The sequence below is a fragment of the Salarias fasciatus genome, chromosome 3 (genome assembly GCF_902148845.1).
Source record: "Salarias fasciatus chromosome 3, fSalaFa1.1, whole genome shotgun sequence".
NCBI classification, from domain to species: Eukaryota; Metazoa; Chordata; class Actinopteri; order Blenniiformes; family Blenniidae; genus Salarias; species Salarias fasciatus.
The window spans coordinates 14,380,341-14,401,847 of NC_043747.1; the positions used below are offsets into that span (position 1 = coordinate 14,380,341).

A 21,507-nucleotide genomic window follows, 5' to 3' on the forward strand; every position below is an offset into this window, starting at 1 on the left:
GAAAAATTGTAATAAAAAATGTATAAACTAGGTACAATTTCAACATTATAACCTTTTTAATGGGCCTCCTGGTGCAAAATTCTGTGAATTTAAAAAAAAAAAAAAATATATATATTTAAGCTGCATATTTTCTCTTTCATTCAGTGAAAATCTCTTAGCTTTGTCTTATTGCTTTAATCCAGGAGTGCTTACCACTAAATAACCTTGAATAAGATATAATGTGACGCTGAAGTCTGTCATTGAATGTAGTAATTGTGTATAGGCTGCAGTTGGAGCGATGTGGTGTCATCTGTGACAAAAACATGTATTTTCCTGTGACTGAACCTGTTTCTGTTTGTTCATTTCAGATCATGTTCTGGATTTTTGAGTTAATTTTAAAATAAAAATGCATGTTAAAGACTGAAAAGCCCGTGTCTGTTGTGTGTTGTGCCTCCTCGCTGAATCTCAGTGAATGTGTTTGTTTGGTTAGATCCGCGTGCTCAGGTGAATCTGAATGACGTCAGCGGGGACCCGAGCCGAGGTGTTAGCTCGTGGTGCGTGTTAACCAGCTGATACCTGCAGCCCCCCGCCGCCGTCGCTTCTGTCTCCTCCACGTCTCCGTTCCTTCGTCCCTCTCCCTTTTCGTCGCGTGCGGAGCGGCTTCGGACACATCATTCACTCCGTTTGGCTAAACCCCTGCGTTGTCGGACACGCGCGCCCACGTGCACATGCGCACGCACGCAGGGCTCCAGCATCATCACGAGAGGCGGCGGAGCGAGCGAGCAGAGGTACCGCGCGTCGGGGAGGGCGGCGGGTCGGGCTGTGTGTGACTTTGGAGGCTGCTGCTTAGTCACGTCTCGCTCCCGCCGCGGGAGCCGGAGGATGGAGCGGGCACCGGGGCGCCAGTGAGCCGCTCTGCGGGCGGGAAGACACGGCGAGCGGGCGAGGAGGCAGCCGCTGACTCCCGGAGTGGATGATGCTTGTTTGCCGCAGGCCTCGCCATCGTGAAATTGGATACCGACTTGCGGCGGATGGGTTGACCGAGCTCGCTGCTCCGCCGGGGAGGTCCCTGCCGTCGGACGTTACCGGGGTGGGAGCCGCCGGTGCCCGGTTCTAAGGGGAAGGGAAGGAGCGGCAAGAGGGAAGGAAGATGCAGACGGAGGAGGAGACGGCCGCCGCAGAAGAGCCCATTTTGGAGGAAGGGTCGGGACGAGAGCAGGTAAGGAAGGACACTTTCTATTTTTTTTTCTCTCGCGCTCCTTTAGTTCATGCACGACTGAGTCTCCTCCAGGTGGGGTGAAGTTGGACTAATCCTGCCCCTGCACGAGCACGAGCCGCCCTCTCTATCTGTGCCGCTGCTGGTCGTTTCCAAACAGCCCATCACCGTATTTCTCCACCATGTCTGTCGACTCATTGACAAAACGAGTCTCTGGTCGGTGCACCGGGAAGGACACGGGGAAGGACCTTCACCGTGGCCGTGAGAACTCACGCGCTGCCGCGGCGCGGTCGGTGCGAGACGCCCCGTGAGCGTCGCGAGGCGCGTTTCTCCTGGGAAAAGTGGTCTTTTTTCGGTCCGCCTGCCAGCTGTGAGACCCACCGGAGCGTGACCTCGCAGTTTAACCCCACACACCCACTTTCCAGGCCAGACCCCTCAGAGGCGCTGGGTGCGAATGGAGGGAGACAGCAACACCTCCCCAGCAGCAGCTGGCTCTCATATTTATTTTCACTGGAGAGTGTTGGAGGGAATTACCATGTATGATAGGCTACAATATGCCCATTCAGCTGTGTGTGTGTGTGTGTGTGTGTGTGTGTGTGTGTGTGTGTGTGTGTGTGTGTGTGTGTGTGTGTGTGTGTGTGTGTGTGTGTGTTGTACAATCCCACTCACAAGCCGGACTCCTTGGTTGATTTTCAGGAAATGAACTCATCTACCATATAGTCTGCTCACATTCCATCACACTGGGTGTCAAACTCGTTCTATTTGATGTCAAGTGTGCGGAAGCAGAAAAATGACAGCATATGGTGATCGATAAACAGCCACGACTTCACAGGTTTCTCCTGTGCTGCAGGGCAAAGAAGTGCAAGGACATTCTGAAGATCTAATTCAATATCTGTTGACAAAATGTCATTTTCCAATCATCAAGTTGCACATTAGACTTTCCTCAGACTGTGAAATCCAAATTGTCCCTGGTGTGTGTAAACAAATGGATGTGACTAACCTAGTAAACTTTGAATTTATTTGCGACAAGAATATGCAGTAACCTCCTTGACTTTTTTGTTGTCCAAGTCCACAGAAACATCTAAAGTCCTCTCTGCATCTAATGTTGGCAGAAGCCTGACACATCTCAAGACAGATTTCTGCAGCCTTGATGCAATACACTTTTCCTCTCAAGCATTTAGCCAAATGCACCATTGTTGTTACAATTAGCACCCATCATTCAGAAATCGAACCTTTGAGGGGAGGAAAATGCAGTATAAAGAATGAGTTTGATTCAGTTGCTTGGAAAGGAATGAACTCTTGCTGTGGTTTTCACCACCACCCACAAGACAAAGCAGCCATGAGATGTACTATAAAATATCCCGACTTCTTAAAAACTGCAATAAACATAAGGACGACAGGGTGCCATGTTAGATTTGTAGAGATGGTTAGGTTAAATACGACCACTGCCACATATTCAAATGGTTGGATTCTTGGTTACAACTTCTGAGTGAAACATTTTGATTTGGTCTCTTTAAAGGGAACAATTTAACTGAACGAATTGGATCATTTACGTAAATATCAAACTAGAAAGCATTCGTTACTTTTTCGATTGTGTGATTTAGTGTTTCAGCTCAATTAAGTTTTAAATAGGTGCCGGAGAGATGGCTTTAAGGCAAGACAACCACTTTTTCTGTCATTGTCCAACCACTTTTGCAAACATATTTGTGCAAGAAGTGACAATTAAAACTGACAGTAATAACCGGAATTGGACATTTCGCACCTCTGTAGCTGTAATTTAAAGCTCTCAGTCCCTCTTCATTCCGCCGCTCGCCACTGTTTTCATCCAGTCCTGCAGTGCAGACACTGAAATGATTTCAGCCTGAATCTGTTCTCTGCCTCCATTATTCTCTCATCTTCCCTCTCTTGATCTCCTTCCTGTTTTAGATTTGCCTTGTGGAGTTTACAGCCTCGTCTTCCCATCTCCCTCTCTCTCTCCCCCTCACTCGATTCCTCCACTCAAGCACTACTTGCACGCTCACATCTCCTTGAACTTTACTCACCGTCTGGCCCACATGAGCATGCACCTGCACTCAAATAGAAATTGTTACAAATGAAGGAGAGCAGAATGACAACAATTCAACAAACTGTTTTCCATTCATTTAAACCTTTGTGCAGTTGTGTTCTTACACAATCATTGAATTAAAGTGTGCTGTTTTAGACTGAAACAGAAAATAGAGGTGGAGTTGTATCAAAAATCATTTCTCTAGGAGTCATTCACTCAGGAAAGCTTCTATTTTTATACAACAGAGATTTAAGTGAAACTGATTTTTCATGGTTGCAAGCCCCATCTTTAGCTCACTAGTTAATTTTCAGTCAGGAAACAGATATTTCTTTATTCACTGTCACCCAGTTCATTAGTCAGTTTATTCTCACTGGAATAAAAAAAAAAAAGTAATTTGCTACAATGACTGGAAGCTTCACAAAGAATTACAACCAGACCCATCGCCAGACATTCGTCTCGGGGGGGGGCACATCAAGTGTATGGGGGGGCACAAATGTGCGTTCAGCAGGGGGGGGGGGGGGGGAGGATGGTGCGGCGCATGCGCGTGCTAATATATTTAGTTTGAGGGGGAACAACATTTTTTAGAGGGGGCCAGGCCCCCTCTTGCCCCTGCGTAGACCCGGCCCTGGGTCACTGTATCATTAAAAATCGAAGGCACTGTCCATGCTGTTTAAATAACTAATCCACCATTGTGCTGCACAATATCAGTAGTTCACTCTTTCAAAATGTTTTCAAGGCGCTGTCCATGGTGCTGAAATAGCCAAACCACGGATTTGGTACAGATTAATTGTCAGTTTCGATTCATTGATGAATTCCAATTTGCTGTCCATGGTGCTGATATAGCCAATTGACTGTTGTGGTGCAGAATGTCAGTAGGTCACTCTCTCAAGATTATTCCAAGGCGCTGTCCATCGTGGTGAAATAGCCAATCCACCGTTTTGGTTTAGATCAACAGTGGGTCTCTATTCATTAAGGAATTCCAAGTCACTGTCCATTGTTCTGACATAGCCAAATGAGTGTTGTGGTAAACATCATTATCAAGTCTCTGTTTACAGATCAATCCAAGGCACTTTCCATGGTGCTGAAATAGCCAACCCACCATTGTGGTGCAGAGTATCAGTTTGTCACAGTATCATTAAAAATCCTCGGCACTGTCCATGGTGCTGAAATACCCAAACCCACCGTTTTGGTAAAGATTAATTGTCAGTCTCGATTCATTGATGAATTCCAATTTGCTGTCCATGGTGCTGATATAGCCAATTGACTGTTGTGGTAATGATTAATATTAAGTCACTTACAATAAATCAAAGGCGCTGTCCATGGTGCTGAAATGGCCAACTCACCATTGTGGTGCAGAGTATCAGTTGGTCACAGTATCATTAAAAATCCTCGGCACTGTCCATGGTGCTGAAATAGCCAATCCTCCATTGTGGTGCACAATATCAGTAATTCGCTGTTTCATGATGATTAAGAGGTGCTGTCCATGGTGCTGAAATAGCCAATCCACCATTGTGGTGTAGACTATCAGTTGGTCACTGTATCAGTAAAATTCCAAGGCACTGTCCATGGTGCTGAAATAGCTAATCCAATTTTGTGGTGTAGAATGTTAGTGGGTCACTCTTTCATGATGACTCCAAGGCAATGTCCATGGTGCTGAAATACCAAACCCACCGTTTTGGTAAAGATTAATTGTCAGTCTCGATTCATTGATGAATTCCCATTTGCTGTCCATGGTGCTGATATAGCTGATATAGCCAATTGACTGTTTTGGTTAAGAATAATATTAAGTTTACAGATAAATCCAAGGCACTGTCCATGGTGCTGAAATAGCCCATCCACCATTGTAGTGCAGATTATCAGCCGGTCAGTCTTACATGAAAATTCCAAGGCACTGTCCATTGTGCTGAAATTAACAATCCACCATTGTGCTGCAGAATATCAGTAATTCGCTGTTTCTTGATGATTAGAAGGTGCTACCCATGGCGCTGAAATAGCCAATCCATCATTGTGATTCAGAGTATCAGTTGGTCACTGTATCAGTAAAAATCCAAGGCACTGTCCATGGTGCTGAAATAGCTAATCCAATTTTGTGGTGCAGAATTTTAGTGGGTCACTCTTTCATGATGACTCCAAGGCACTGTCCATGGTGTTGAAATAGCCAATCCACCATTGTGGTGCAGAATATCAGTAATTCGCTATTTCATGATGATTAAGAGGCGCTGCCCATGGTGCTGAAATAGCCAATACATCGTTGTGGTGCAGAAAATCAGTGGGTCACTCTTTCATGATGACTCCAAGGTGCTGTCCATGGTGCTGAAATACCGAAACACAACGTTTCGGTAAAGATTAACAGTGGGTCTTTATTCATTGATGAATTCCAATTGCTGTCCATGCTGCTGATATAGCCAATTGACTGTTGTGGTGAAGTTTAACGATGGGTCGCTATTTACCAATAAATCCAACATGCTGTCCATGGTGCTGAAATAGCCAGTCCACCATTGTGGTGCAGAGTGTCAGTTGGTCCCAGTATCATTAAAAATGCAAGGCCCTGTCCATGGTGCTGAAACAGCCAAACCACCATTATAATGCAGAATATCAGTAGTTCGCTCTTTCATGATGATCCCAAGGCGCTGTCCATGGTGCGGAAATAGCCAATCCACCATTGTGGTGCAGAGTATCAGTTGGTCAATGTTTCGGTTAAAGATCCAAGATGCTGTTCATGGTGCTGAAATAGCTAATCCACCGTTGTGGTGCAGAAAATCAGTGGGCCGCTCTTTCATGATGATTCCAAGGCACTCTCCATAGTGCTGGAATACCCAAACCCACCATTTTGGTCATGATTAACAGTGGGTCTCTATTCATTGATGAATTCCAATTGCTGTCCATGCTGCTGATTGACTGTTGTGCTGAAGTTTAACAGTGGGTTGCTGTTTACCAATAAATCCCAGGCGCTGTCCATGGTGCTGAAATAGCCAATCCACCAGTGAATCATAATAAGAATCAGAAATTTGAAAAACTTTATTTCTGTCTGTTTATATCTATTTGCGTTGTGGTGAAAGATCATTTTTGCTCTCACTGCTGCTGGTTCACTTAATGATCTTTATTATCTGGGCCAGTTCGTCTTTTTAACTTCAATTACTCCGACAGACATATCTTTCCTTTGTTTCCTTTAACTGTATTTATTAAAGGTAAAGCTCTGCGTTGTCCTCGATTTTGATTCCTGTACTTTGATAGTATGATTTCATGTTTTTCTTTGTCTAGAAACCTAAAACACAACTACCTCCACACATGACCCTGCTTTTCTACTGCTTTTCCTTTGAGCGTCCGTGACATGTGACATTAGACAATCCATAACTGGCAGATTATTAGATCTTGTATGAACTAGTATGCCGAATACTTACTGGCTCACGTGTGTTGATGAAATTTGCTTTTTCGGTCTGAAAATTTGTTTTTGAAAGACAATTTTACACTCAATGTTGAATAGAGAAACTCAATGGCTCTCATTTATCAAACGAAGGTATAGCAGAAAACTGGGCGTATGGCCATTTCCACGCCAGGATCGGCATTTATCAATGTGGTCATCAGAGTACAGTACGATCAAATCTCACGAGAGGTCAGACATCTTGTACTCAAGTTTGAGTCAGTGAGGATTTGCGGTGCAACACAGCAAAACCTTGCGGAGTCTGAAAATAATTATTAAGCAAACCTCAAACATGTCATAAAGCACAGATTAAAAACTTCAAACAATTTCTTCATTAAAACTTTCAATAACCGCGCTGGTACACCCTGCAGGAGTGCAGTTTTAACAGTGCACACACATTCGTCACTGGGAAGTTCTGCTTCAGACTGCTCAGAGACAGGTCTCTCTGTCTTGACCTAGCAGGGAAACGTTGCTGTTTACCCCCAAAAAGGTGTGTCACATTTTGGCCTGTGCAGTTTTACACAGTATTGCATTGGTCAGTGGAGTGTCTTTTGATGTGCCTGCGCCATGAGAGGACCTGATGTGGGAACCAGCAGAGGCTCCACTGGGGGCTGGACGGAGGAAACAGGACCTGATGAACTACTGCTGAAACGTAAAGTAGACTTTAAAGTTGAACAGATGCTCTATTAATCAGTGATATAATGCAGGTAGCCTGGAGATAGCCTATCGGCTAAAGGGAGATAAAATGGAGACAGTGGACAACATTTAATCAAGCATTTTATTAAGACTTTTTCAAGCTGTTCTAAACGGTATATTTCTGTTTGCCTTTCCAGGACATCTGCCGTGGTGATGGCCGGTCTTGGTCCAGCACAGGGAGCAGATGGTATGCGCTTGCCCTCGGTGGCCGGAGTCCCAGGTCCGCCTCGGTGGGACTGTCACTGCTCTGGGAAGGAGACCAGGCCGTGGTGTCACTGCTGTCCGGCTTCAAGACATCATTAAAGCAAAACAATAAAAATGTGGCCTGTGTAACATGTGTAACTGTAATTATTTGCAACAGACAATACCATCAGGGTTGAATTGATGGATAATTAAATTAAATTAAATTGATAATTCATTCAAACCTCAGCTAGTGTCCGTTTGTCTATATCAATGCTGGTCTGTACCGCTGTGATCTTCTACCAGACAGCAGTTTTCTTGCTCCTTTAATTCCTCTTTTTATTCTTCCAAAGAGCTTGTCCTTATTTTCCTTCACCTCAGACCTGAGAGGATTGATTTTCAGCTTAGATGAAAAATGTCTTTCTATGTCAAGTTTCTCCTCTCCGTGTTTGACCTCAGTGGGCTCGTCTTCTGAACAATGAATATTTTAGGGTGTGTCATGTTGTTGGTCAATTTCATTCGCCATACTTATCATCGCCCACTCATTCATACACTGAGATCGCTCAGATACGAAAGTTTCGTAAATCTCATGTGGGCCCCATCGTACGGTGAGATCAGTGCTCAGATCTGCACCCATTTCTGTGCATGATTGATAAATGCGGACCATTGTGTTTTGGGTGTATGTTTACACAATATCGGTGCTCGGAGACATTGAAAAGCCAACTTTTCAAAAACCACTCACAAGCTGCAGCTTTTTGAAAATGCTCATTTTGAAACATTGCAAAAACAACCAACAGCACCTATTGGTGGGCCTAGATGGAAGCTTCATCAGTTTCAGCATTTCTGTTTCTGCGTAAATGGACGTCATTTTGCAAACGTTGCTGTGTAATGGGGAAACTTTTCTAAAACGAAAATGTAAAAACGATGTGTTTTCACATGGAAACTTGCAACTATCTGTGCAGTTAAGTAGTTCAGTACTGTGTGTCAGCAGATACAAGTAAGTTTAAAAAACAGTGTTTTCCTTTGATATAACAGTACAACTATGACACATTAGTAAATACTTTCCATGCAGGTGGAGAGCAGCATGTCGTGTTGAAGACTGGCTCTGCCACCCTCCTCCTGAATCGAATGTGAGCTCATGTGTACTCCAACTGCTGCTTCCAGTAATATTTCCTTCATGAAGAGTCGGTTTACACCTCACCGGCCGGTAATTGTCACAGCTGGGTCCTAACTCCCCACTGAACTCACTGTAAAACAACAAAGACTAATGTTCGCAGCTTTCTGAGTGTATAATGGTGACACATCATTACCGACATCAAGCACTAACTAAATTATAACAGCATAGGTAGCAGGACCTCGAAAGTCCTGAATGAGTCAGTTTGGTTGTGTTGAAATGGCATCAGTTTTTTAACAGTGTACCTCAGGCATCAACAGCGCATTTTCCTTTCTTTACTTCCTCTCTTCATTTGCCACCCACATGCAAGGATTGCTAATTATAGCTGCTCCAGTCACACCTAACTGGCTGAATCAGTAGGAGCTGAGACAGAGGGAGAGACACCTTAGTACAGGAGGAGAAAATGCACAGTGCGCAGTTTAATCAGTTTAAATCACATTTTTAATCTATTGAAGGAGGGATTGAATAAGATGTACGAATGAAAAGAGTCATCTGTTTAATCCAAGCAAGTGTTGAAATTTGCAGGATTACATTGTGGAGGATACAAACAAACAAACAAAATGCGTTGAATGCATAGAGAATCGACCGTCATGTCAACACTTTCAGCTTGGAATAATTTGGTAGACAAATGTGGTATTTATGCAAATTCAGCACTGAGTTTGTCATTAATGAAACAGGATTTGTCATGTAAGGACCGCCTGGTTTTCAGCTGCCTTCAAAAAGAGCTTAAAACGAGGGCGACTGAAAGTTTTCGTTTGAAAGGTGAAATGAAAGCTGACACCCTCCAGACGAGGCTGTATAGATTTCTTTGCATAATGATGTCAAGGAGACTGAGATTCGCCTTTGATCTGTTACTGCCTGACACAGGAGCCGGAGCTCAGCAGAGGCAGCAGCTCGACCCGATCGTGACACCGGCTCAGAGCTGCAGGAGCTGCTGCTGGCACAGAAATGCTTTCCTAGACAAAGGTCATGCCCATCGGTTCGTTCTTGAGGCTTCATTGATCCAACAGCGTTTCAAGTGTACTTTTTCTTTTGCATTTTATATTTTCAGTTTTTTTTTGCTTCTGTAATGGAAACCACACAGTGGCCGGTACACATTCATATGAATGGATGACCAAGTTGGATTGCTTTTCCAGGTCACTCTTAACTATGAAACTGCCGAGTCCCAGTAGAGTATGGACTGGGAGTCGTGACAATCTGGAGTCCGCCGTGGCTCTTATTGTCCATCCCGTTGTGCATGTGCAAAATGACTATTTAGTATGGCTGTGGTGCGTAGCAATGTTTCAGAAAAGTTGCATTTCCATGATGAGCATTTTAATGAAAATTCAAGCTGGCGAGCCATTTTTGAAAAGCTGCATTTACAGTGGCTCCAAGCACCGTTGACATGTAAACAGACACCTGAAACTTAGTTTATTTCTAAATTCCATTCTTTAATAGGCAGTAACATTTGAGAACAAGGCAATTAAACCGATGCCAAACTGTAAACTGCCAGTTCTGCACGTTAGAATGTTTTGAAAATCTATAGTTTCTTTTTTGCACCAGTGTTGGATTTCTCGCTGTGTTTTGTCAGGTAGTCTTAATTTGAATTTTGATCCTTAACACAGCTTTCTGCAAATGGGTACTTAGATCTCTGCCTACGAATGTGTGTAACAAAAAAGTCAGCTCTGCAAGCCAAAATAAAAACAAATCAGTTTTATTGCATGTGTCATTAACACAAATGTTTGTTTGTCTCTATAAGAGACAATCCACAGGCCCACATGTGGCCTTTGGGATGCACAATGCCAAGTTCTGCTTCTACTTTGTGACCCTTCCTGCACTGTGCACCAATCAGTCATTATATTATGACCACTTGCCTGATAAAGAAAGCTCTCTCTGATGCTCATACAGAGTAAACTGCAATGCGCCATGTGTTGGAAAAGGTTTCTATCAGAACCCGCCTGAAGTTCTGCTCTAATTTGAACCGCGGTGAGCTGCCGATTGGATCTGACCACACGCACCAACCTTTGTGCATCAGTGAGCACCACTATTCCATCCTTGGACCACTTTCAATAGAGCACTGCAGAGTGGGCGCACGGCACAGGAGCTGCAGGTCTGCAGGAGCCCCAACTCTCTTGTCAAAACATCTCAGTTCGGTAGATGTCAAACATGCTCAGATCCTTGCTCTTGCCCAGTTTTTGTGCCCGGAACACTTCTAGCACTTTGCTGTTCGGTGTAAAGCTCATGATTGACAGGATGCTGAAATCTGTCCCCCATTACTCCTTTAAAAAAAACAAAACAATCTGATTGTGGACTTTACCTTGTGCGGTGGCAGATAGTTTCTCTCTGAACTCGTTGAGGTGTGTTTGCTCCTGCGCTTATTAAGCGGCATCCAGGCTGAGTCACTCAGCGACAGCTTGCCTGGTGTCTTGTGTTTTACCTGTGGGAGACTGAAATGCTCACCCCAACAGAAACCGACTGGCACGAGGTGCGTGTCGGAATAATTTGACTCCTGTCTTGGGGCTGATTTGTCCTGACGGCTGCAGGGTCTTTCAAGTTTTCGTTGCTAGAACACGCTCTTCTATTATTTGCGAGAAAGTGATTGCAATTTGAAAACGAGCGAGAGACGATGAGCTCGTGAAAGGGAGGGAGAGAATTAGAAGGACAAAAAGGATGGATTTTGGCAGGAGTTCCCTGGAGAAAGGTGCAGTCTGACGCTGTTTCCATCTCTCTCTCTCTCTCTCTCTCTCTCTCTCTCTCTCTCTCATTTTCGCTTCCTTTCATACTGCATTCATGAAAAGTTCATGACTGTCTCTCTCTCTCTCTCCCAACAGCTTTGCCTCCCTTCTCCCTCTCTCTACCTCTACTCTACACTTTTAGCCCAATCAATCCACTTAGAGACAGACTTGGAAAGAGGATGTAACCGAGGAGACGTGGCGTTGAGGACGGAGTTGGGGGAGTGGCTGAGGTCGGGACTGGAGAGTAAAATGCTTCAGGAGGTGGGAGGGGAGATTCGGGAACGGAGGGAGAGAGAAAAAAAAAAGATTATGTAAGAGTAGAAGACGGGAGGATGTGGAGAGAGGAGCCGTCGTTTTGGCAGGACAAAATAAGATATGAAAATGGTACCTCTGATAATTTCCCTCCTGCGTTCTTTTTTTAAGCACCGGAGCTATTTTTGGCTCCTGATGTCTGCAGCTTTTTCGGGGGGCGTTTTGCAGAGCGGTGAGTGGAGTGCAGGTGCCCTTCACTCCACCTCTCACTGCTTGCCCTTGACGTACAGTAGTAAAAAAAAAACAAAAAAACAAACAAACAAGCTGGGCGTCTTCGTTGCAGTCAACCTAATATGCAAGCAAATAGCGTGGCTCCATGGCACCGGCGAGGGAGACAGTGCAGGAGAGCATGCATGAGCGAGGAAGAGGAGGATTGAGTGATAAAGAGGAGCAGAGGGGAGGAGGGAGAGAGCAGGGCTGGATAAATGGAGGGAGTGATGTGCTGACAGGACAGGCAGACCGAGCGGAGAGCAGGGAAGGACACCGGTGTCATCCCAACAGCTTTTTTTCCCTTCTTCCCTCGTCCTCTGCTTTGTCGCTTGTCGCATTCACCGCGAGGCCGAGGCTAAAAACCCTCGGGAGAGGCTGCACGCAAGTTTAAACTCACACATTTTGTCACATGAAACCGCACAGGTGTGTGTGTGTGAGTGTGTGCACTCATAACATACATATTATACAAGCTTTCTTCTTTAACCCTTCTTCTTTTTCTTGGTCCGTCTCTTCCAGCCCTCACACAAACTGCAGCGGCACGAATACGCTGCTGATGTTGGAGTGGAGTCAGTTGGCTGAAGAACAGTCTCGAAGCATCGTTCTCATCTAAATTATTCACATAGTCTCTCTGCTGGCTGCATTACAATGCTGAGGACGTGCGTGCCGGCGTGAGTGTGGATGGAGAGATAAAAGAGAGAGAAGAGAGCACATTAGACCATCTATGTCGGTCGGTGTGTGTGTGTGTGTGTGTGCACGCACTGTAATATGATGTCCTCACAGTGCAAGTGAGGCCGTGTGCACTCACTGGGCGGCGTAAACAGCGTCAGCCTCTAATATGCAGCACTTACCCTGTGATGAGGTGTGGGACAGTGTAATGCATTCCTATGGTCAGGACGTCAGCTTTTACACACCGGCTCTGAAACGTGACGCCGTTTACCAAACAGGAAGATCGTGGTTATCAAAGCCTCCCCAGGTCATCTCCAACACGAAATCTCTTCGGCTTTCTTGAGAAAATATTCTATTTCCCAGCCATAGCCGCCGATATTTTCACCTGTCAGACATGATTAAATATTAACGCCGTGAAGAAGGCTGTATTATTCATCACAAGCTTGACTGTGCAAAGAATTTTGTCAAGCCTTTTGGCCCAGCTGCATTAAAATAGCACACAGATATTGATACATCAATAGTTTTTTGATCCGTCATGACTACATCGATATAATTTATGTTAAATGAAGATTTTACGGAGTCCGAATCACCTCGATGGAGTACAGATGAAATAACAGAAAAATGAGGCAGTTTAAGTCTGCTTTAGGAAATCGAATAAGGAAATATTTCATTTTATTACCTTTTTTGCAGTAGTATTGGACACTATATATAGTGGTAGTCATCTCTCTTGAATAGTTTTTTTTTAAACTAACCTCAAACATAGAGTATTTCTTCCTAAACTATCATAGTCTTTTTTATTTGAAGTCATTGTTGGTCTTCTCTCAACCTGCAGTAAGTAAAATAACATTAAAATGAAACAGATGAAAACTGAATCAACTACACTGGCAAAAACACAACATTCCAGTGAGTTTACCCCGAGCGGTAACTGTTTAAACCACAAGTGTTTGGCAGATCAGTTCGTGATCGCCGTAACATCGCCATAACCAACACATCCACATTGGCTGACTTGTGACAAACTGCTGTTTGAAGACTGCGACGCTTTCCTGCAGCGACGTGCAGCCAGACTGCGACCAGAATGAGAAGGATGTGCCAGGCTTACATACGATTCTTCTGTCTGTTGGATCAATAACTTGTTAAATTTGAAATATGTCTGGATTCTTCAGATATCAATCATCCAAACAACATCAAGCAGGAGTTAACAGCAGAGAAAAATCATTATAAAAACAAGCATCTAAATGATGCAACACAGATTTCCTTATTTTTGTGTGTTTTAGTTCATTTTAAAACCCAGCCATCGCCGTGCTGCATCTTATTCTTTTTATTGAACAGCTATATTTAGACACTACTGCCTTTCTCACATCACCGCGGGGGATTTCAGTAGAAGCGACTTGAAAAGCCTGGTAATTATCCCAGTGACTGGGATTAAAACAGTCTGCAAAGATGAACATTCATTCACATTAGAGGAAAATATCCCTTTGAAATATCTATCCGTCACCGATCTTCTATTGTTCTTGATTGCACTTATTTTGCAAAATGAAGAGCTGAAGGACTCACTAATCAATCACAAGGCAAGCTTACAGACAATCACATTCATCAGAGTCTTCGATTCACCTTAAATGCACACGTACTGTCGGTCAGAGAGTGAAAACACGCAAACTCCACAGAGTGCTATCCTGACATCCAGTCTCTTTGCTCTTGTTTCCACTCAGCAAAGGCCGGTGCAGCAGTCCCTGGCCTCCTCGCTGTGCCGGGAGTCCCACTGGAAGTGCCTCCTCCTGACCCTCCTCATGTACGGCTGCTTCGCCACGCTGGCCTGGTGCGCTCTGTGCCGCGTGTCCGTCCTGGGCTCCTCCCCCGTGCCGCTGGGCTCCGACGACGACGCCACCTCGGCCGCCTACTACAACGACATCCCGCACCTGGAGAGCCCGTGCTCCAGCGGCTACGTCTACATACCCCTGGCCTTCCTGGCCATGCTGTACGTGGTTTACCTGGTGGAGTGCTGGCACTGCTTCTCCAAGACGGCCATGCTGGCTCACGCCGAGTTCCAGGTATCCGTCAAAGACCATTTAAATCCCCGCAACCTCTGAGCCTCGCTTGCAGATCTGGATTCTCGGCTCTCTGTGACAAGCCGAACATGAAAAAAAGCTCGACAGTGCGGCGGTTAAATCCGTCATCTGGCCAAAAAATTGAACCACTTCTTGAGAAGCAGCGTGTTGAAACAGTAATCCACGTGGAATTACACCAATGCACTTCATGTTGGGGTTAGCAGGTCCTCTGCCTCTCATCTCCAGCCAGTTCACGTCTTTCCACTTGGAAACAGAAATGTGAGCAGCTTTTACCTGTTCTAGCCTCACTGCGCTGGAGGCCCGGTCATTTTAAGATCGCTGTCTGTTCCCCCAGCAGCTCCTGCACTTCAAACACCACATTAAATACAGTTTTTATCTGTGAGCTGCTTTTTTAGTGCCTCTAACACGCTTTAATATCATTATTCACTTGTCTTTTTATTTTGTGCACTGCTGTATTTTCCCTCTAATATCCTTTACATGGGAAGTTAAAATGTGAAGAGTAATGTTGGGAAATTATACGCAATAGTCACTATTCTTTACAGATGCAAACTTATCAGTTTCCTCACACTTCCACAACACCCGGCTGAGGTTTGGGTAAAATCCTGCCGACCTCGCAGCACCGGCGTGTTTTAATTCCGGCCTGCTCTGTTTGTTATCGAGCATATTGCAGGAAGGAAACAGCTGTTCATTTGTTTTTTGCCAAAAGCTAAAAAATCGTATCACATCAGTTTATACAAACAAGGAAAACAAAGCAAATTTTACCTCAAACAAACCTTCGGCAGGACCTTTTCTGAACCGCAGTATGCAGACAAACCGTTTCTGCTCGCTACTGTCACTGTTTTCGACAGGGGCTTTTTGTGTGTGTGTGTGTGTGTTGGTTGTTAGACGTATACAGAGTACTATTTCATATTTAATAGACGTGCCGTGCTCTTTCCATCGCTGGCGTGTCCCAGGTGGCCCTGAGACGTATAAAACACACGTGATGATGAGTGTGCTGTCCATTTTGGGTTCTGCTGCAGACGGTAGACTCTCATAAAGAAGACTCCCTCAAAGATGAATACAAACAAAACAGACATTCAGTTAATTTACACCCTCTAGGTTGAGCTATAGAAGTGAGGTTGTGACTGGATGTTTACAGGTTCAAGTCATAACATGTTAGATTAAGGTGATCCATGATTAGGATGAGTTAACCGCAGAGGAATAATTTCACCCGGGGGATTAATTAAGTCTGCTTTCTTTATAAATCTTACACCCTGGATCGTTCAAACCTTTGGTTTACCTTACAGGAGGTGTATGACCGCGTGCAGAGGCTCCAGCAGGCCACGCCCTGTATTTGGTGGAAGGCCATCAGCTATCACTACGTGAGGAGGACCAGGCAGGTGACCAGGTACCGCAACGGAGATGCATATACAACCACACAGGTGAGGGCCGCACGCTCAGTTTAGCACTTTTCCTTTTTTATGGTCGCCAATTCCTGTGCTGTAAAACCCAAATCTTTAGAATTTGTGGATAATTTCCATGCATAGATTAGGTCTTTAAAATCACAAGAAGCTCAGTTTACAGTAACTTGCTGCAAAAATGAGCAGTGTTTCTCTTAAAATAATTATTATATGATAACCGCCATGCAATCTTTAATTACTGATTCCTCTCTTTATTTATAAATCCAAAAAGCATCCAATAATGTAATAAAGCATATAAATGGTCTTTTTTCAATGTAATAAACTATTAATGTAATTACTTGCCAACAGTGTTAATAATGTAATACTACAAAAATAAGCTTGATTTAATTTCTTTCTTTATTTATTTCATAATTCTTCTGTCTTTGCCTCTGCTCTGCTCCCCCCCTGCCTCAGGTTTACCACGAGAGAGTCAACACTCACGCCTCCAGTTCAGAGTTCGACTACGCTCGCTACGGCGTCAAGGACGTATCGAAGGAGCTGCTGGACCTGCAGCTGCACCCTGCCGTTCGCCTCCGGTTCACAAAGTGTTTCAGGTACGTGCAGGCCGTCGCCGACTCAAACCGCGGTTGACTTTACACTGAATTTGACTTCAGACATTTTCTTCTACTTCTTTTTTTTTGTTCTTTAGCTTCTCAAGCGCTCGTGCTGAAGCTGCCTACCTCACTCAGGTGAGTCAGGTCAACTTAATAAGATATATTATAATCTAGTTTCATCTAATTCTAGTTATCTAATAAGCAACCAACACATTTTTTCTAGCTGATGTTGCAGTTTGTTTTTATGATAATTCAGTAAATTGTACTCATATTGTTTTCCTCAGTTTGCTACATATGTTCTTGTTTTTCTTGTCTACCAAGAGAGCGCGCTTCTTCGGGGAGAACGAGGGGCTCGACGACTACATGGAGGCCAGGGAAGGCATGCACCTGAAGAACGTGGATTTCCGTGAACACATCCTGGCCTTCCCGGATCCGGCCCACCAGCCGTGGTTTTCCCGGCACAGGGTGTTCTGGCTGGCGTCCGCGTTCCTCCTGTCGTGGCCGCTGCGGGTGGTGTCAGAGTACCGCACGGCGTACGTCCACTACCACGTGGAGAAGCTGTTCGGGGAGGACGAGGACACCGGAGGAGGCGGGGGAGTCGGCGGGGGAGGGCCGGGCGGGGGCGGACGAGGGGACGGGGTGGAGGGCGGGACTGAGAACGGAATCCATCCCGGGGGAGTAGGGGTGGGCGCGGGCCTGAGCGGGGCGAGCTACAGGGCCATCTCCCGGGTCAACACGGTGGACATGACAGAACTGGAGTGGCACATCCGCTGCAACCAGCAGATGGTCCCCAGCTACTCCGAGGCCCTCCTCATGGACTTGGACACGAGTGGGGGGACGAACCCCACGGTCTCCACGCCCGTCTCGGGGCCGCCGGGCACCACCCCCAGCCAGGGCGCCGCCGCGCCGCCTCTGGCTCTGCCTGTGGTGTTCAACTCGGCCTACCTCCTACAGAGCTGCCCTCGGTGCCGGAGGACCACATCGAGCGCCAGTCTTCCTTCCAGGCTCCGGGCCCCGATGGGAACCACGGCCCTCCTGAATGCTACCGTGGCCGGGATCAGGGCGGCAGGGCAAGGAGGCGGAGGCATAGGAGGAAGGCTGGTGCTCAGCCGGAGCGGATTCTCTCTGGGGAGGCTCGGAGGCGGGCGTCAGAACAGCCTGTTCCACTCCAGAAGCATGGGCGGAGGGCTGGGGGGCAGCAGGGAGGACGGAGGCGGCAGTGGAGGAGGAGGAAGCAGCGGCGGCGGAGGAGGAGGAGGAGGAGGAGGCGGCGGCGGAGGAGGTGTGGGGTTCTTGGGGTTAGGATCCAGGCAAGACAACGAGGAGACTAGAGGAGTGCTGGAAGGAGAGGGCGATGACGATGAGGAGGAGGAGGAGGAGCAGCAGGAGGAGGCGGCGAGGCGAAGGGACGACGGAGGGAGAGAGAGGGACGAGGAGGCAGAGCAGGAGAGTGGGGCAGGAGGGGAGGAGAGGGAGGGCGAGAGAGACCGGCCTCCGTCATACCAGGATGCGTTCTTCTTTCCTGTCCTCATCATACACGGAGAGGAGAGCTGCCACGCCGGAGACGACATGTGATCAACAGAAAAACTAACAGAAGATGAGGGAGATGAAGGAGCTGGACAGGAAGAGACGAGCAGACAGACAGAGAGAGGCAATTTGAACAAAGAGGTAAGAATAGATCTGTGATAGAATTGGGAAGGAAATGGTCGAGAAGGTTGAAATAGAAGTTGAAATCACTGAATAACGGTAAGGAGACACCGTGAGCGCAGACGGGAAAGTCTCGGATGACAAATGGAAGAAAACTGAACAGAGTGGAGACTGAAAAAAAGTTCCAGTCAGGAGGTGAGAGCTGATCAGGGAGTGCAGGAGCCAAATAAGACAGAGTGAAGGCAGGAACATCCTCACAATTGTACACTTTACTGCAAAGAGAGAGAGAAATGTAAGGGTGGGAGAAGATTGGATACCTGGGAGGACTGAAAACTTAGAGCAGTGTCTGCTTCTGGATATATCTATGCAGGAGTGGGAGGGTAAACGGGTCTAAAGATAGCAGCGTGAAGAGACGTGAAGAGACGTGGAGAGACACCGAACCAGCCGAGCGGTGGTGAAGATTTTTTTTTTTTAAAGAAACGAACACAGATAATGTTGCTAAAACGAAAATATGTTGCAATAAACCTAACAGCTCATTTAAAGAATGTGAAAAATGAGAGAAGATTTTGAAAAGATCTCAAATCAGGGCCAAAAAGGATAAAATAACACTTAAATAGTGAAATGAAATCAGCATGTTGTAGCAAAAATACAGAACAGGGCTAGTGAAACCCAGTTATGCAGTCCATCTAAAACAACATGGAGAGAAGAAGCAGACCAAAGTTCACACGGGGCAGGTTATCACACACCGGGCAGAAATCCTGTCTTTGAGTCTACCGAGGAGTTAAACATTCGGCGGGGTCACCGCCGTGGACGTGACCCCGCACCTGGCAGCAGGCAGAACCCACACGAGGTGGAACATCGATCTTCCCCGGCGTCTCGTCATGCCGCCCGGCCGCGCCTCGCTTCGCCATTAGCCTCCATACCGCTCAGTCCATTAATGTTATGGAAAGTAATCCATAAAAAGTAGAGCAATTGCTTCCTCTGCTTCCCAGCTACGCCCTCCTCCTCTTCCCCACTCAGTCCATTTCATCACCTCTCCTGTACTCCTCCTCCCCCCCCCTTCATCATTTCCTGCACATAAGTTCCTCATGTGGTTCAGCGCAACTCTTAGAAAAGCTTTTTTGTTTCTTGTTGGTAAACGAATCAGGAAGAGCATTCTAGTTTTGGTAATTGGCAGCTCTTGCACAGTGTGTTGATGGATTTAGCTCATCCTTCATCACCTCCCCGCTCCTCTGCTCTCCGTATTTTAAACGGTGGTAATATAATACACCTCTTTGCTCACCGAGAGTCTGAGATCGAATTTCATTTCAGCTCTCTCCACATATCAAATCATCTCCAGACTGAAGCTCGTCGCCAAGAATCACTTATCATGAACCGATCGTTCCCACATACATGAGGGCGTATAGATCAAAATGTTTGCATCCTCTGCGTTTGTATGTATTTTGAAAGGAAACAGAGTGAGATTAGAGCAGATTGAGAGGGGAGGGCGATGAAGCTGGATTCAACCAATAATCAGAGGAGTAAACCACAAATTTGGCCAGTGCCGTCGCGCTGTACTCTAAAATACACAAATCTCAAAGACAGACCTGCTCAGTATGAAAAAAAATACAACCGGAAAACTCTTTTTTTTTTTTCTGGTGTCACTATATTATATATGGCAAAATATGTTTAGGCATGAAAAACCACATCTTTGCCACTTATACGTCTACAGTGTTGGACTGCATGGGTTTCCTGTATTTTAAAAGAAAAAAAATATATATATACAAGAAGAAAACTATTTTAATTGCTTTCTCTTTCTCGTGCAAGCAACAAAATTGCTGCTGATAAGGGTTTGCAACATCAATATTAAAAAAAAAAAAGTATATGACAACAGTGATTGATCATTTCCTGCCCTGTAATCAAATGAGTTTGGCCGAGCCGTGCTCCGACCTCCGACCTCCGACCTCCTCCGTTCCAAGAACCATCTGCAAATCAGTAGTGACGCGCTCCAACAAAATGTGCAGAAGTCCGCGCCGGCGTAGAGGTGCATGTGACGTAGTTAACTGATAGCTATGTAGCAAATATGGCCGCTGATGCAGTGCCACAACGCACAGGTCCAGGATCAGTCCACAGAAGAACAATCAGACACATGCAGATGAGAACATGGACAACAATCCAGGGGGGGATTAACCCTCTGTCCCACTTTACAGAGTCTGCTGAAGAGGCAATTGGCACACACAACACAGCCATTAGTGCTTTGAAGTATATTCCTAACGAAGCACACCGAACCTGCTTGAGTAGCGAGAAGCTGTTAGAGTAGTCGACGATCTCTTTGCCCTTCGGAGGTTGCTTTAGCTGCTTTCCGATACGCCAGAAGGGTCTCCCTCATTCTCTCTGCTTTACATTAGACATGATAGTGAGAAGCACATCGTGAGGTTAACAGTGAAGAGGAATGCAAAGTTTTCCGGAATGTGGAGGGAAAGTGGTGCTGGGTACACACACATACACACACACACACACTCTGAACGCTAACAGACACACAGAAACGCAACATCCAGACCTGGATTCTGCAGCAACGGCGGGAAAAACCGTGTCTCAGAGCAACTTTGTGAAGAGTTAAAACTAGAGCACCGCTGCTGACCTGGTTTGGTGTTGAGGACACACACACACACACACACGCCGTTTGACACATATTCACGCACACTGATTCGGGCTCTTCTGTAGCTTTTCGGGCCGCATCGGACTGAACTGGGCACAAGGAAGCCGAAGGATGAAATACTGACAAAAGAAATCAAGAGCGACAAGGACAAGAGTCTCTGTGTGAGTGGAGAACTGGGAAAAAAAACAAAAGAAGAAGAAAGACTGAAGATGTGAGATTATTAAAAGACAATTATTTTTACATAATTAATCTTTATCTCAGTCGACTGAATTGTAGATAAAACTGTCTCCGTTGATGTTCCTCAAACAAAAAGAAGCACTAAAAAGCACTGAACACACTTCTGTGTTGATTTAAAACCGTGTTGCTTTTACTGATCTGCAGCCTCTCGAGTTGCCGTTTGGTTTGGTTTGTGTTTTGTTCACATCAACAGTTTGTCACGGAAAGTCGTCCTGATTTAATTTTTAATCTGAATCGACGAGAAGCTAGAAGACACATTTCACTCTGTAATTTGCTACTTTTGCACCATCTGCATACTTGAGAGGTTTTTTTAA

At 45.7% G+C, this 21,507-nt stretch overlaps 1 protein-coding gene and 1 long non-coding RNA gene across 2 annotated transcripts; one reads left to right on the forward strand and one right to left on the reverse strand.

Annotated features, from left to right (window-relative positions):
• The first annotated feature begins 910 nt into the window (after window positions 1–910).
• On the forward strand, window positions 911–18,501 carry LOC115382100 (transmembrane protein 151B). The gene is made up of 6 exons (XM_030083755.1): window positions 911–1,198; window positions 14,322–14,660; window positions 15,965–16,099; window positions 16,532–16,671; window positions 16,767–16,806; window positions 16,993–18,501. Exons 1-6 carry the CDS (start codon window positions 1,130–1,132, stop codon window positions 18,244–18,246), a joined length of 1,977 nt encoding a protein of 658 aa, XP_029939615.1. The 5' UTR covers window positions 911–1,129; the 3' UTR covers window positions 18,247–18,501.
• LOC115382134 (uncharacterized) lies at window positions 8,080–20,927 on the reverse strand. Its single transcript, XR_003930497.1, has 3 exons — window positions 20,845–20,927; window positions 10,557–10,563; window positions 8,080–8,089 (listed from the first exon to the last, which is right to left on the reverse strand). It is a non-coding gene; the product is annotated as an uncharacterized LOC115382134 (long non-coding RNA).
• Window positions 20,928–21,507: the final 580 nt, after the last annotated feature.